This window comes from Thalassophryne amazonica, chromosome 8 (assembly GCF_902500255.1).
Source record: "Thalassophryne amazonica chromosome 8, fThaAma1.1, whole genome shotgun sequence".
NCBI classification, from domain to species: Eukaryota; Metazoa; Chordata; class Actinopteri; order Batrachoidiformes; family Batrachoididae; genus Thalassophryne; species Thalassophryne amazonica.
The window spans coordinates 100,339,047-100,355,726 of NC_047110.1; the positions used below are offsets into that span (position 1 = coordinate 100,339,047).

A 16,680-nucleotide genomic window follows, 5' to 3' on the forward strand; every position below is an offset into this window, starting at 1 on the left:
CACACCACACACACACACACAAAAAAAAAAAAAACAAAAATCACTTCAAAACAGAGAACCCCAGAATATTTATGATTGTAAATGTTATATACAAACTGTGGAGGACAATATGTCAGTGAAAGAACCTGAGCCCGGCAGTGGACAACCAACATACTTTTTAAGTTGTTTGTGTAATGTACTGAGTTACACCTTTTTTTTTTTTTTTTTTTGTCTGAAAAGTGACTGAATACGATTACATACTGAGTTTAACAGTTTTCTAACCCTGCATATTCCAAGTTCAGGGTTATGGGGGTTGGAGCCTATGTGTTAATGCCTGTTGGCAAATCAACAGTAACCTCTGACTGAGGTTAACTAACAAAAGCCAAATCAAAAGTTGAAACATGAGCACAGCTGGTTTTCTAACTCAGCTCTAACAGCTGGTGAAGCATTCCTTCTGATTATTCCCCGCCATTATTCTCAGTTATTACCATTTACTAGTTATTATACATATACTGCGTGGTCTCAACAACAAGCAGGGGATTAAAGAGTCAGTGAATTAGTGAGGGGGTCTGCAAAATAACGGACTCTCATGTACATATCTTACATCAATTTTTATTTCTCTTACTCTCTTAATGCTGCAAACTGCATTGCTACAACGAAATTTTGTTGTACGGCCTGCAATAATAATAATAAAGATCTATCTATATCTAAATTTCTGTAAATAACTCAGATTATTTGTTTTCCACTTGTTTATGGGTTTCTTTTATTATGATGCTGTAACACCTGAATTTCCCAAGCTTGAGATCGACAATCTTATCTTAAATAAGAATGATGACAAGGCAGGACGTCTGGATTTGTGCAGGCACGCATATGCAAAGTAGGCCTTTCGTTTGGATGAGATTAAGGAAGCGTTTTTGCTAAATCGCAGGGTTGGGTGGCCACTAAGGTCGATTTTGCTTTATGTTCACAAACATCTTGATCTTCATCTCAGCAGTTACCTGAATGTGATGATGTCAATGAACATAAAGGTATTTGCCTACATATTCATCAGTACTGGCACATCCATAAAACAACAGTGCATTCAAACTGCATAGGAATCACGCTGCAACAACACAGTTTAAAAATCCCGGGGGATGTGGGGTGAGGTGGTGGAGGGAGCCTAAATTACCTTCGCTTGACTCGTCTTCTTCCTCTTCCTCCACCTCCTCTTCCTCCTCCACCTCTTCTTCTTCCTCTGCATCAGCCAGAGCTTCAGTGTCTCCCTCTTGGTTGCCGTCACCGCCCAGTTTGGTGTGCAGCTCCACCGCCTCCTTCCAGGGAACACCAAAGTCTGAGGGACTGAGGAGTTGTTGCTCCACTTCCTCCTGATCTTGATCCTCCTGTTCATCCTCCTCCTCCATGTCTGACTCCGAACTACTGTTGGAAAACAAAACAGTAGCCCCAGTAAGGTGTCAGAGTAAGAAGGAGCAAATGTTTCCAGAGTGTATGTATGCAAAACCAGCAGAGGGAGGACGATCAGATTGCTCAGTTTCTACAGGTTTTTTTTTTTTGTAGGAGAGTTATTGGAATGCATATGAATATTCATAGATCCAACAATTTCCAATGAGGGAACGGGAAACAATGCAAAGATTTGATTTGATAGAAGATACTGAAAGCCTGTGAGAAAACAGTAATTTTGAGATAATTTTCTTTTGTCCCTCCGCCCAAATGTGCTGAACAAAAACAAATTCAACATCTGCATGTAAACACAATACAACAAGGCTCCTCTTTGTTGAAAAAGTGCACTTTTTCTTTTAATGATCCTACCTGGAGCCCAAGTCCACATCTGTTGCTTTGTCCAGGACACTGCTGAGGTTGTGTTCAGCCAGCGTCTCCTCTGGCACCTCCTCCAGCTCCTCCTCCCTCTGCAGGGACAGGCGGTAGTTTTCCAGCTCAATGCGCTCTGGGGTTCCACGCAGTCGTTTAGGTAGGCTCGGTTCCTGCAGCCCATTGACCTCAGGTACTGATGTGAGGGTGGACCAGTGGTTGAAGAAAAGAGAAAACAAAACAGGTGACTAAGAACCAGATAGGTGCAACATGAAAGCAGGAGGGAGCAAAGAAAAGCTCAAACTAAACCTTCACATTCATCATACAGATCTACTCAAAAAGTAATAAAAAAGCTCTTTATGGAAAAATTAACAACTGTGTGACTGCAAAAACTACTTTGATTACAGAAGAAAATAAATTCTTCCAATAGGTGTTACATCAAATCCATCTTACAATGCAACAGTGGCAGTATTCCATTAAAATGACATCATAACAACAACAACAACAATAATAATTAGTTTTAAAATGCAAAGAAGCAGGGTTATAAGGACAAATCAACAAGGACACACCAATTAATATCTAGAATCAAATTTATTGCATTGGATCATTTACCCACAAAACAGAATAAACAAATAAATATGTTGAACTAAAACTAGTTGACCACGGTGTAAGCATGGGGTTGATGCCTTACCTTTATCCCATGCCAAGAAGCAAAACTTAAAACTGCAATTTTATAAAAGTCCTTTATCTGATGTAGCTGTATTATTGACTCAGAATCAAGAATGTTATGCAATGTGTTCTACCCATAATTCCGTCACTGAAAACAACAGACAATAACATAACTCCATGCAAATGTTTACTAAAAACGTAGAGTGGTGTGACTGCATGAAATATGATATCAAACGCTTTACTGGTCAACAGTAAAATGCAGTGATTTCATTTATATCTGAACCTAAAGTCTGAATATGTAGGATAGCTGTTGGGGAAATTGCCCAAGCAGCTCAAAATTTCTTATCTCTCTAAGAAAGAAAGAAAAAGAAAAAAAATATATATCAGAGTTCATGAGAAAAACATGCCTTGACTTAATATTTTAACTTCAGATAGATGACAAAAGAAAAGTAACTAATAATTAATAAGCAAGATTAATCCTAGAATACCCTTAAATGCTAGATTATCACATGTAGATCACAAGTGGATCAAAGCAAGGAACGTCATCTACACAGTATGACGCCACTATCTTTACCTACACAAATAATGCATATCAACCTTAGGAGAACATCACATTTAGTTATTGTAATATAATTTTCTTTGTCATTTAATAAATACTGTAATCCATCTAAGTGAAACCTATTCAAAGTACTGCTACAGTATTTGCAGGTAACTATCTGCAAATATCTAAAAACCTAGACTTCACTTACTTAGAATTCTCTAACATTTTTACTCTGGACTTAGTGGTTATATTGAAATCATTTAATTTACACAAAGCAGGTCTTTATAGCGAGTGGATGGGACAGCGTATGATGGATGCAGGAGGCAGAACATTCGACAAAAGAGTGAATATGAGTTAAACCAATCACAGGTGTTAATTCAAGCACTAGTGGAGCTCTCAGTTTTAAGCTGCTCTGACAGGAGGGGAAAAGGTAAAGCTCACATCCAACCAACAAGCACTGAAAAAAGCAGTTAATCACAGCACGGTGAGTTTCATTAAGAGGTTCCAAAGGGCTTACAGAGAGGGAACGACACGGCACAAAGCGGGCTCTAAAAGGAACACGTCAAGCTAAAACAGCACTCACAGGCCACTAGAGGTTACAATCACAAAATACACCTTGGCCGTTCGTTAAAAGGCAGGCAGGCAATTCATCGCACAATCACGTTTAGGCATGTAAAAACATTTACACTTATTATAAATAACTATGCCAATTCATAATCTACATTTTGCATTAAAAACGTGACTGTTAATTCTATTAAAATAAGCTTTGGAAGCCATGTAAGCATCATAGAAATGATTAAGACTGTAGTACAAACTGAGCTCCAATCTTTGCCCAACTTATTAATTTCCAAGCCAAGGAGGAAAGAAAAAAGAGTTAAGATTGTAGACAGAGCAGTTAGCCTGGACTAATTAATCATCATTTAAAGTGACAGAAACTTGAACATAAGTAATGCTGCATCTTACAGAAATAAAGCATTCATTCATTGAGTCAAATTTAAAAAAAAACATGACTGCTAAATCTATACAATCCCATGGACAAATTTTTTTGGCAAAGTCTTTAAAAAAAATAAAAAGGACAAAAGGAAGGAATAAAAGTCATGCTAGAGGAGGTTGAGCAGGACATTGATGGTGAAACAGCAGAAGAGGTAGATGCAGTAGGTACACAGGAAGGGGAAGTCTAAAGGGTTCTGTGACACTTGATGGCAGGTCCAGGAGAACGTGCGGCAGAGGGTACGCAGAGACACTCCCACACCCGCGGCCAGACGGCAAGGCACAGCCACCACAGCAAGAGAGGAAAGTGGGGTACCTGAGGGTGGGTGATCGGCTGAGGGGGGTGTAGACGCCATCGCCCTTGCTGGGGCATCAACAGTTGCTGTGGGACTTTGAGGTGCTTGGTTCTCCTGAGAGTTGAGAAACAAATGTTACCCCCAGAATAGTGTTGGGAGACACAAATGACAAGAGCTGTATAAAACTACAAGGGTACTCAGAGATTGTATACTTCAGTTGGGGTAGTAATGGCTAATGCCAAAAAATGTTTTGTTTTGTTTTCTCAGATGGAGGAGGAAATTTTTGCATTAACCATTATTACTCAGACATACAGTAGTGTTCATAATAATAGTAGTGCTATGTGACTAAATAGATTAATCCAGGGGTGTTCACAATAATAGTAGCATCTGCTGTTGACACTACAAACTCAAAACTATTATGTTCAAACTGCTTTTTTAGCAATCCTGTGAATTACTAAACTAGCATTTAGTTGTATAACCACAGTTTTTCATGATTTTGCTCGTTTATTAGTGTGTTTGGGGTCATTGTCTTGTTGAAACACCCATTTCAAGGGTATGTCCTCTTCAGCATAAGGCAACATGACCTCTTCAAGTATTTTGACATATCCAAACTGATCCATGATACCTGGTATGCGATATATAGGTCCAACACCATAGTAGGAGAAACATGCCCATATCATGATGCTTGCACCACCATGCTTCACTGTCCTCACTGTGAACTGTGGCTTGAATTCAGAGTTTGGGGGTCGTCTCACAAACTGTATGCGGCCCTTGGACCCAAAAAGAACAATTTTACTCTCATCAGTCCACAAAATATTCCTCCATTTCTCTTTAGGCCAGTTGATGTGTTCTTTGGCAAATTGTAACCTCTTCTGCACATGTCTTTTATTTAACAGAGGGACTTTGCGGGGGATTCTTGCAAATAAATTAGCTTCACACAGGCGTCTTCTAACTGTCACAGCACTTACAGGTAACTCCAGACTGTCTTTGTTCATCCTGGAGCTGATCAATGGGTGAGCCTTTGCCATTCTGGTTATTCTTCTATCCATTTTGATGGTTGTTTTCCATTTTCTTCCACACGTCTCTGGTTTTTTTGTCCATTTTAAAGCATTGGAGATCATTGTAGATGAACAGCCTATAATTTTTTGCACCTGCGTATAGGTTTTCCCCTCTCCAATCAACTTTTTAATCAAACTACGCTGTTCTTCTGAACAATGTCTTGAAAGTCCCATTTTCCTCAGGCTTTCAAAGAGAAAAGCATGTTCAACAGGTGCTGGCTTCATCCTTAAATAGGGGACACCTGATTCACACCTGTTTGTTCCACAAAACTGACTGAATGCCACACTACTATTATTGTGAACACCCCCTTTCTACGTTTTTTTACTAATAGCCCAATTTCATAGCCTTAAGAGTGTGCATATCATGAATGCTTGGTCTTGTTGGATTTGTGAGAATCTACTGAATCTACTGGTACCTTGTTTCCCATGTAACAATAAGAAATATACTCAAAACCTGGACTAATCTTTTTAGTCACATAGCACTACTATTATTCTGAACACTACTGTACATGTTCTCCAAAAGGCTCCGGCTAGTTTACAGAACCACAGGTGGGGCAAGTAGTCATTCACAGGTATCCTTGGTATCTCATACTGCAGTAACTACGGCTGCACCTCAACCCTCTGACTGAAAGGAACTACAATCTTTTTGCCAGTTTCTCAAGTTTAAAAAGTGCAATGTTCTATCATTTATGCAGGTATTCAGCTGCGCTACTGTCTGGGGTTTACTTTATTATGAAGTGCAAAATACAACAAAGTTTAATCGAACACAGATCAGGATTGTGGGCAGCCATATGTCTACAGAGCAAATAACATTTGAGATTGGGCAAAATTTGATTTTGTGTTTGGTGGTGGGGATCATATCCTTTTGATATAATAAATGACAGCATGTACCTTAGCTAGTACTGGAGCGGGGGAAGGAGCAGGCCTCTTTCTCTGGCCATAGCCAGACAGACGGTAACAGTAATGTGGTTTGCAGTAAAATTTTCCTGAGAATAAAAACAGACCAAATCAGAAAACAAGGTTGCATCATAGTGCAGACTGTCAGCTACGTAAACCTACAGCAACAGCAAATATTACAGCAGAAACTATTCATCCATAAAATGTATATCTGACTGCTTTAGAAGAGAAGAAGAAAATCTAACAGCTCTACATATTACTAGTCCAACTCTTATCCCACTGCTGTACCTGTTTTACACTTGCCCACTACTTCTTCTCAAGTCAGAGGTTTTGTTCAGAACTGCCAGTAAAAACAGATTTATATGCATGTCCGATTTGAACTTGATCCCACGTCAGAATAGTTAAAAATAAATTAATTTTAAAAACTGCATGAAACCTGCTTTTTCCAAATCCATTTTAAGCCTCATTTGTAGGTGATTTGAAATTGCAGTCAAATAACATTTTTGCAACATTTTGTTAAGTCTGTGACTTTTAATGCCACTTTAAGTTCAGTGGAGCTGTACTCTAACCTACGTCCAGTTATTGCACTCCACTCATAATTGCTCCCTACGTACGTCAAATTTAAACCTGTTCCAAAAAAAAAGAAAAAACAAAACATTTGACATGCAGTGTTGGGGATGTGTTGTCACATGACAGCCATTATTCAGGTAAACAAACAAGTGTAAAATGTGCGAGAGCGCATGCGCAAAAGCCTAAACTAACCTATAAAATCGTGTCCAAAAAACAGTCACAGAAGACACAAAGTTTGGAATAAAAGTCATTATCACAGACGAATGAAGTGGAAAGACTGAGCAGCAACACAACAGTGGAAGGTGGCTGCTGCATGTGACCAATGTGACACTTGCAGTGTGTCCAGCTTAATAATAGAGGGATGCATTCTGGGTCAGTCATGCTTTAGACACATGGTGTGAGTAGGTCTGGTACTGCACTGGTATACAAAAGCGGAGCAAGACTGACCAAGAGATAAAGTTGATACTCTGTTTTCTTTATATTTCCACAAATATGCCACTCCACAAACCCTGTGCTTGCTATATTATTACTATAGCAAACAATGTGGATAAGAGGTAAATCAATCAATCAATCAATCAATTTTTTTATATAGCGCCAAATCACAACAAACAGTTGCCCCAAGGCGCTTTATATTGTAAGGCAAGGCCATACAATAATTATGTAAAACCCCAACGGTCAAAACGACCCCCTGTGAGCAAGCACTTGGCTACAGTGGGAAGGAAAAACTCCCTTTTAACAGGAAGAAACCTCCAGCAGAACCAGGCTCAGGGAGGGGCAGTCTTCTGCTGGGACTGGTTGGGGCTGAGGGAGAGAACAAGGAAAAAGACATGCTGTGGAGGGGAGCAGAGATCGATCACTAATGATTAAATGCAGAGTGGTGCATACAGAGCAAAAAGAGAAAGAAACAGTGCATCATGGGAACCCCCCAGCAGTTTACGTCTATAGCAGCATAACTAAGGGATGGTTCAGGGTCACCTGATCCAGCCCTAACTATAAGCTTTAGCAAAAAGGAAAGTTTTAAGCCTAATCTTAAAAGTAGAGAGGGTGTCTGTCTCCCTGATCTGAATTGGGAGCTGGTTCCACAGGAGAGGAGCCTGAAAGCTGAAGGCTCTGCCTCCCATTCTACTCTTACAAACCCTAGGAACTACAAGTAAGCCTGCAGTCTGAGAGCGAAGCGCTCTATTGGGGTGATATGGTACTACGAGGTCCCTAAGATAAGATGGGACCTGATTATTCAAAACCTTATAAGTAAGAAGAAGAATTTTAAATTCTATTCTAGAATTAACAGGAAGCCAATGAAGAGAGGCCAATATGGGTGAGATATGCTCTCTCCTTCTAGTCCCCGTCAGTACTCTAGCTGCAGCATTTTGAATTAACTGAAGGCTTTTTAGGGAACTTTTAGGACAACCTGATAATAATGAATTACAATAGTCCAGCCTAGAGGAAATAAATGCATGAATTAGTTTTTCAGCATCACTCTGAGACAAGACCTTTCTGATTTTAGAGATATTGCGTAAATGCAAAAAAGCAGTCCTACATATTTGTTTAATATGCGCTTTGAATGACATATCCTGATCAAAAATGACTCCAAGATTTCTCACAGTATTACTAGAGGTCAGGGTAATGCCATTCAGAGTAAGGATCTGGTTAGACACCATGTTTCTAAGATTTGTGGGGCCAAGTACAATAACTTCAGTTTTATCTGAGTTTAAAAGCAGGAAATTAGAGGTCATCCATGTCTTTATGTCTGTAAGACAATCCTGCAGTTTAGCTAATTGGTGTGTGTCCTCTGGCTTCATGGATAGATAAAGCTGGGTATCATCTGCGTAACAATGAAAATTTAAGCAATACCGTCTAATAATACTGCCTAAGGGAAGCATGCATAAAGTGAATAAAATTGGTCCTAGCACAGAACCTTGTGGAACTCCATAATTAACTTTAGTCTGTGAAGAAGATTCCCCATTTACATGAACAAATTGTAATCTATTAGATAAATATGATTCAAACCACCGCAGCGCAGTGCCTTTAATACCTATGGCATGCTCTAATCTCTGTAATAAAATTTTATGGTCAACAGTATCAAAAGCAGCACTGAGGTCCAACAGAACAAGCACAGAGACGAGTCCACTGTCCGAGGCCATAAGAAGATCATTTGTAACCTTCACTAATGCTGTTTCTGTACTATGATGAATTCTAAAACCTGACTGAAACTCTTCAAATAGACCATTCCTCTGCAGATGATCAGTTAGCTGTTTTACAACTACCCTTTCAAGAATTTTTGAGAGAAAAGGAAGGTTGGAGATTGGCCTATAATTAGCTAAGATAGCTGGGTCAAGTGATGGCTTTTTAAGTAATGGTTTAATTACTGCCACCTTAAAAGCCTGTGGTACATAGCCAACTAACAAAGATAGATTGATCATATTTAAGATCGAAGCATTAAATAATGGTAGGGCTTCCTTGAGCAGCCTGGTAGGAATGGGGTCTAATAAACATGTTGATGGTTTGGATGAAGTAACTAATGAAAATAACTCAGACAGAACAATCGGAGAGAAAGAGTCTAACCAAATACCGGCATCACTGAAAGCAGCCAAAGATAACGATACGTCTTTGGGATGGTTATGAGTAATTTTTTCTCTAATAGTTAAAATTTTGTTAGCAAAGAAAGTCATGAAGTCATTACTAGTTAAAGTTAATGGAATACTCAGCTCAATAGAGCTCTGACTCTTTGTCAGCCTGGCTACAGTGCTGAAAAGAAACCTGGGGTTGTTCTTATTTTCTTCAATTAGTGATGAGTAGAAAGATGTCCTAGCTTTACGGAGGGCTTTTTTATAGAGCAACAGACTCTTTTTCCAGGCTAAGTGAAGATCTTCTAAATTAGTGAGACGCCATTTCCTCTCCAACTTACGGGTTATCTGCTTTAAGCTGCGAGTTTGTGAGTTATACCACAGAGTCAGGCACTTCTGATTTAAAGCTCTCTTTTTCAGAGGAGCTACAGCATCCAAAGTTGTCTTCAATGAGGATGTAAAACTATTGACGAGATACTCTATCTCCCTTACAGAGTTTAGGTAGCTACTCTGCACTGTGTTGGTATATGGCATTAGAGAACATAAAGAAGGAATCATATCCTTAAACCTAGTTACAGCGCTTTCTGAAAGACTTCTAGTGTAATGAAACTTATTCCCCACTGCTGGGTAGTCCATCAGAGTAAATGTAAATGTTATTAAGAAATGATCAGACAGAAGGGAGTTTTCAGGGAATACTGTTAAGTCTTCTATTTCCATACCATAAGTCAGAACAAGATCTAAGATATGATTAAAGTGGTGGGTGGACTCATTTACTTTTTGAGCAAAGCCAATAGAGTCTAATAATAGATTAAATGCACTGTTGAGGCTGTCATTCTCAGCATCTGTGTGGATGTTAAAATCGCCCACTATAATTATCTTATCTGAGCTAAGCACTAAGTCAGACAAAAGGTCTGAAAATTCACAGAGAAACTCACAGTAACGACCAGGTGGACGATAGATAATAACAAATAAAACTGTTTTTTGGGACTTCCAATTTGGATGGACAAGACTAAGAGACAAGCTTTCAAATGAATTAAAGCTCTGTCTGGGTTTTTGATTAATTAATAAGCTGGAATGGAAGATTGCTGCTAATCCTCCTCCTCGGCCCGTGCTACGAGCATTCTGACAGTTAGTGTGACTCGGGGGTGTTGACTCATTTAAACTAACATATTCATCCTGCTGTAACCAGGTTTCTGTTAGGCAGAATAAATCAATATGTTGATCAATTATTATATCATTTACCAACAGGGACTTAGAAGAGAGAGACCTAATGTTTAATAGACCACATTTAACTGTTTTAGTCTGTGGTGCAGTTGAAGGTGCTATATTATTTTTTCTTTTTGAATTTTTATGCTTAAATAGATTTTTGCTGGTTGTTGGTGGTCTGGGAGCAGGCACCGTCTCTACGGGGATGGGGTAATGAGGGGATGGCAGGGGGAGAGAAGCTGCAGAGAGGTGTGTAAGACTACAACTCTGCTTCCTGGTCCCAACCCTGGATAGTCACGGTTTGGAGGATTTAAGAAAATTGGCCAGATTTCTAGAAATGAGAGCTGCTCCATCCAAAGTGGGATGGATGCCGTCTCTCCTAACAAGACCAGGTTTTCCCCAGAAGCTTTGCCAATTATCTATGAAGCCCACCTCATTTTTTGGACACCACTAAATGAGGATTACCACACAGATCTGGTCACTTGCTATATATGTTGACAATCAATCAGTGATTTCAGATTTAAATCATATGCAACAAAATGTGATTTGAACTGCAAGTGTGAACAAATGGACAAATGGACATATATGGACTGGTTCCTGCTTCTTGAACAATGATGACTGTTTAAGAGATGACAGACCAGTGATGCCAAAATGTCAGCCTTACCATCCTCCACATCAAAGGCGTAAGAGGAGAGCCGTAGTGTGGTGCCACAATAGTCGCACTTGAAGCAGCTGCGATGAAAGAACTTCCCTTCTGCACTCAGTCGCTCCATGACGTAAACACGCTTTCGACAGAAGAAGCAAACGTCGCTGCCTCCGATGTTGACAGGAAACTCTTTTCGGAGAGAACCCTGTAGAAACACAGAATGCTCAATCAGAAAGAGGAGACGACATTTGAAAATTACGAGGACCCATGAAGCTCATATCAGATCACTGGAGTTGTGTTTCAGGTTTAGAATAAGTAGGGAACTTTAAAACTATGGTTATCCAACAGCAGGTGAAGACTCAACACTCAAATTCACATACAAACACCTATAAACCTGAACTGTCATTAACCCACTAAGCAAACACTTTCTACAGATAAGAGAAGTAGACAAAAGGTTAAATGTTGACTGCAGTGTAAAACACTACAAGACGTTCTGATTTGTGCAGCCTAAGGACAGCATGCTTACCACCTCCACCTTTTCAGGCAAGTGCCTGGGGTCATCCTGAGACTGAAGCCAATTGGCTTTCTGCTTAGCCAATGAGCTGACACCTCCTGTGTACATCCTTATATAGCGGTATCAACAGTGTTAAGAGGAAAGATACAGAAAATAAAACAAAAATGAGGAGTGAAAAATAGAAAACAAAATTACAAAATGAGGTGATTGAGCAAGGGCTTTGTTTAATTTTTTAGCAAAAAAAAAAAAAAAGCTTAAACAGAGGGCATTCATGATCAACTATGTTTAAAAGGACAACATCAAACAAGGACATTTCCATGCTGGTTTGATCACGAATGCAAATGTGTGGCAGCACAAATTACACAAATAATTTCCTCTGATGATCAAGCAATAGAGATCATTTCCAGGGTGCTTCTATGTGAAAAAGAACAGCATGGATTTTGTGATATCACTCATCGAAATAATTTCTTTCGGCCCCACCAGGAAGGGGGGGGGGGGGGGGGGGGGGTGTCTGCATGCTGAATTATCACACGTTTAACACAAGATATGCTTCCTCACTCAACTTCAAATGTACATGCTGAGTGAGGCAGAGGTGGGCTTGAATGGGAGACCTTCAGTTTGGAAGGCAATCCAGCTAACAAGCTTGCACCACCATCTTGGTCATTTCAATAATGATTGTAAAACCCTCATTAAATACAAAGTTATTAAAGTGCATCATGCAGAAGAAGATAAAAGAAAAAAATCTTAAAAGTGAACAGAATGATCAACAACATAATAGATGAAACCGTATCTGTTGCTGTAAAGTCACACTCGAGCTGCACTCAACCATGACTTGAATTTTGGATTAATTTGTCAACTTTAACAATTAATCTTTGAGTCTCTAAAAAATGTCGAACATTTTCAGATCATTAGACTAAAATCCAATTGCTTTGACAACCATTTTTTAAATTTAAACTTTATATTAGTCTTTCATGCACATCAATTTAAAAACAGTTAAAAAAAAAATACTGTTGTTTTAGAACCATTTGTGGCCAGATGAAAAACAAGAAAGCATATGATTTAAAGTAACATTTAACTGGTTTTCCTGTAGTTTAAACAGCATAACTTATGTAACAAAATTGCAAAAATCTGTTAAAAAAAAATCCACATTGTAGCTGCAACAGCTCAAAATTGAGTATTTATTTCATGAAAAATTACAAATTATTCTACACATTTGGTGTTTCGCAGTTGTGAATATTGCGCCGTCTCGCAGTCTGTGACTCACGCGAGAGGTCAGCTTCAGCAGAGTTCCGGTTCAGGACACAATGTAAACAAACGTCGTGAAGTATGAACTAGACAACATCGCGGCACAGCAGAAGTCCATCACTGGTGCCACACCTCCTCTAGATACCCCTCTCAACTTGGGAGAACGTGTCATCATAATCACTCGTGAATTCGCTGCATCAACGCCATCCAAGTCCTCGTTAGTCAATGTTTACATGCGCTGTGGGATGCTGGAACGCTGTTGGCACCGCGTGAATTCTGGGAAGCACAGGGGGCTGCCAGGGGCATTATGGGAAACTTTAAAGTACCGAATTGGTTATTGTGTTGAGTGTTTCAGCACTATGTTACACCGTTAATAAAGACAACACAAGATTCTTTACACATGCACATATTCATACTTCCCAACACACACACATGCACAAATCACACTTTGTGCGATGAACCAATAAATAAGTATGATGGTCAAAAAAAAAAAAAAAATCTACAGAGGATTCTTCATGTGAGTTAGTTACAGAATCCAGTAAGAAATCTCATATGAAAAGGTCCTCTACCAACTTAACTTCCATTAGCTTAGGTACAACATTTTGCTATTTGCTCAAACAGAAATCATTCACACCACTGATTATCCACCCACATACAGATGAAACAAAAACAACAGGGTGGAGCATCTTTAAGCACCACAGGCCATCCGAATTTAAGTCAAGCAAGGCTCTTAACAAAGTGCAAGTGTTAGTGTGACCACTCTGCATTTCCTCTCAGAACGGGAAGTCTACCTGTCTCCTTGTAGGAGAGGAGGAGAGGGGAGGAGGTTCAGGGAGGAGCTGGGCTCGAGCCAGGTGCCACTGTTCCATATAAAACTTTGAGGGCTTTTTCTTAGGCTCCAAATCAAATGCAGACACACAAAGTGAGATTAAAGGAAACGGTAATTGAAAAGCAGAAAAAAAAACACAGTTAACATAAGAGAAGCAACATGATGATATACCAGAAGATTTTAAAGAACTGCATATCCCTACATTCCCACAAACTGGGGGAGGTGAATTGTCTATTATGAAAACAAATGCCCGTCTCACACATACGTACGCACAAGATGGTGTGTTCTGTGCAGCTCGATACTATCTGCATTTATGCTGGACTCATATGTTGGCGGAAGAAAAACAGGTCATCGTAGCAGAACTTCTAGAATGGTACACTGTAGGTGACGACGTACGGCACAGTCATTTTTCAATGCCAGTACAGCATTTTGCATAGCATCATATTAAAACAGGAAGCCCCAGATCTGATGGCAGTTGAAAAGTTAACTTTTTCTGAGGTTGTAGTTTAATTCCTTTAATATCACAAATTATTCACATTTAGCTGATTAAACCAGACTGATTCTCAACACTTGACTAATCCACTGCTTGCTGTCCACCTTTCGTCCTCATTAACACCCAGTACCAGTTTACCATTGCGCACCGTAACACAGTATAAGTGGCTAAACCTACAATTACTAAGCAAATCCTTTTTGTGTGTACCACTTTCTATCCTTTAAAAAATTGTGACAAAATAAGCAAACATATTCTACCTCAATGATATGGATTGCATTTTAGGTTGGGTCAGTAATTAGGACATATTTTTGAGGTTTGGTTGGTCCTGATGGGTTAGGTGGGTGCAGATGTTAAAAAACCCTGACATGTGCATCACTATTGGAAGCTTTTGAAGTCTACTGCATTTTTATTTATGCCTACAATGACTCAAGTTACGGAACCTGGATGCATCCTTGTAACATTGTGGACATGGATAACAGACGGATAGACAGCTGTCTGTGCTTAGAGGAAGTGTCACCTGTGGTCTGGCTGGCTTGTCCTCCAACTGAGAGGCAAGTTGTTTAGCCCTCTCCTGAATACTAAGCACATATATGGGTGTTTGGTCATCAGAACACACAGGCTTTGGTGACTCCTGCAGAGAAATACTTCATTTAATCAGTCCTGAGGAAAACCTGTTTTCCCTCCAATATGGTTTTCCAAAAACATAGAGCTTTCATGCAGCTTGTCACAGCGGTGAAAGCCCGAGATGAGCAGTTAGTCAGCATTTATATTTCTAGCTGGCAACCTCTAATTGATGCTCTCCTACAGTAACATGAACCAGAGTGAGTAAACTATGGAAGCAAAGGCCTGCAGTTATGTATGAAACCTCACACCTACACCAAGCACAATAAACATGAAAAGGACAAAAAGAAATAACTTACAAATATAAGAGGTTTATTCTCAAAATAAAAGCTTAGTTTAGGTCTCAGTACAACCGCAGATGAAGCTCTTCAGTCTCCACAAGAAAACTCTAACCTTTCTGTGAGATTCAGGAGAGGACACAGGCGAAGCAGGACTTTCAGTCAGACCTCGAGACAAGTACCACTGCTGCAAAAAGAAACGGGACGGCTTTTTCCTTGGCTCCAGGGAGGAAAGAAAAAAAGATGGTTGAGAGAGGGAATTAGACCTCGTATCTCGTATGCACGATGCCACGCAAACAACCAAATGAAATGATGCACACCACCACAAAGAGCATTCCCACAAACTGGTCATGCACAGTGTTCACCTTTGGTGGTCTGTTGGGTTTGTCCTTAAACTTGGAGATTAGGCAGTCAGCCCTCTCCTGTATACTGGGTATGTGAATGGGGTCCGGGTCAGTCAGGTGCAGATGCTGCCGATCCTGTTGAGGAAGCTGTGTTTTGAGACTTGAAGCTGAATAAGGTTGTGCTGACGGCCTGATAAGCCACGCCTCTTTGGCAGGCCGTTATGTACATAAATCTGTTTCTGCAACCATTAGCTCATTAAAAAGTGCCAATCACACAGACACAAACACACGTAAGAGGGTCAGCGGTGCAAAGCCGAAAACAAATTTGTTCTGTCAACGGTTTACAGTACCCCACATTTCACAGGTGTCTGGTCATATTCAGCTTCCTCTCCACCTTTAACCAAATGCTTGAGGGCAGAAACAAGCATACAAAGAGGACTCGTCAACTGTTGTGTTGGAGCGCAGTGCAGAATTTATAACGGGGCACAACCTTAAGTTGGCGCTCCACACTATTGCCTCCCCGAGTCTTTAATTACAAGGCGCCATAAACCAACACTACACACTTCAGCATGAAAACAAGCCACGCCTCTCACAGCGACACACTGTCCTCACAAGAAAACTATTTTTCAATAAAGTAGAAGCACGACATACATCACTTTGGGATAATAGGAGAATTATCTATTTATCTATTTGCATTAGGGGGCACTCACACAACTTTTCTCTTTTAAAAAGACCAATTAACTAACTTAATATTACCACAGCTCAAAATGCTTGCCCTCTTGTACTTTTATATGAAAATTCAGTAAGGTATGTCTTCTAGAATATATTCCATTTCTAAGGTAGAACTCTACTAGTGTATACTAAGTTATATCTAAATATCTAAAAAAGGAAGAGTAGAATAGAAGAGTAGAACAGAGTAAAGTAGAGCCACTAGGTGCCTGGTCTTGAGAATCAGGGATGGTAGGTTGAAAAGCTTTTTTTATCCCATGGGAACTCTCCCTACCCACCCAAGCGGCTCAAGAAAATGGACATATAATAATATATCATAAGGCATATAATAAGAAAACAGAATTCATGTAAATAAGTGATATTTACATAATAAGGGTAATAAACAACATATACAAGAAATATGGT

General features: G+C 39.7%; 1 protein-coding gene across 1 annotated transcript in view; it reads right to left on the reverse strand.

Annotated features, from left to right (window-relative positions):
- The window catches only part of mical3a (microtubule associated monooxygenase, calponin and LIM domain containing 3a), a 188,851-nt gene that overhangs the window by 48,129 nt on the left and 124,042 nt on the right, over window positions 1–16,680 (reverse strand). Inside the window, 10 exon segments of the mRNA XM_034177077.1 lie at window positions 1,148–1,395; window positions 1,786–1,981; window positions 4,302–4,395; window positions 6,231–6,325; window positions 11,241–11,427; window positions 13,773–13,877; window positions 14,821–14,934; window positions 15,318–15,422; window positions 15,568–15,681; window positions 15,897–15,953. Of these exon segments, the coding sequence (XP_034032968.1) occupies window positions 1,148–1,395; window positions 1,786–1,981; window positions 4,302–4,395; window positions 6,231–6,325; window positions 11,241–11,427; window positions 13,773–13,877; window positions 14,821–14,934; window positions 15,318–15,422; window positions 15,568–15,681; window positions 15,897–15,953 (1,315 nt within the window).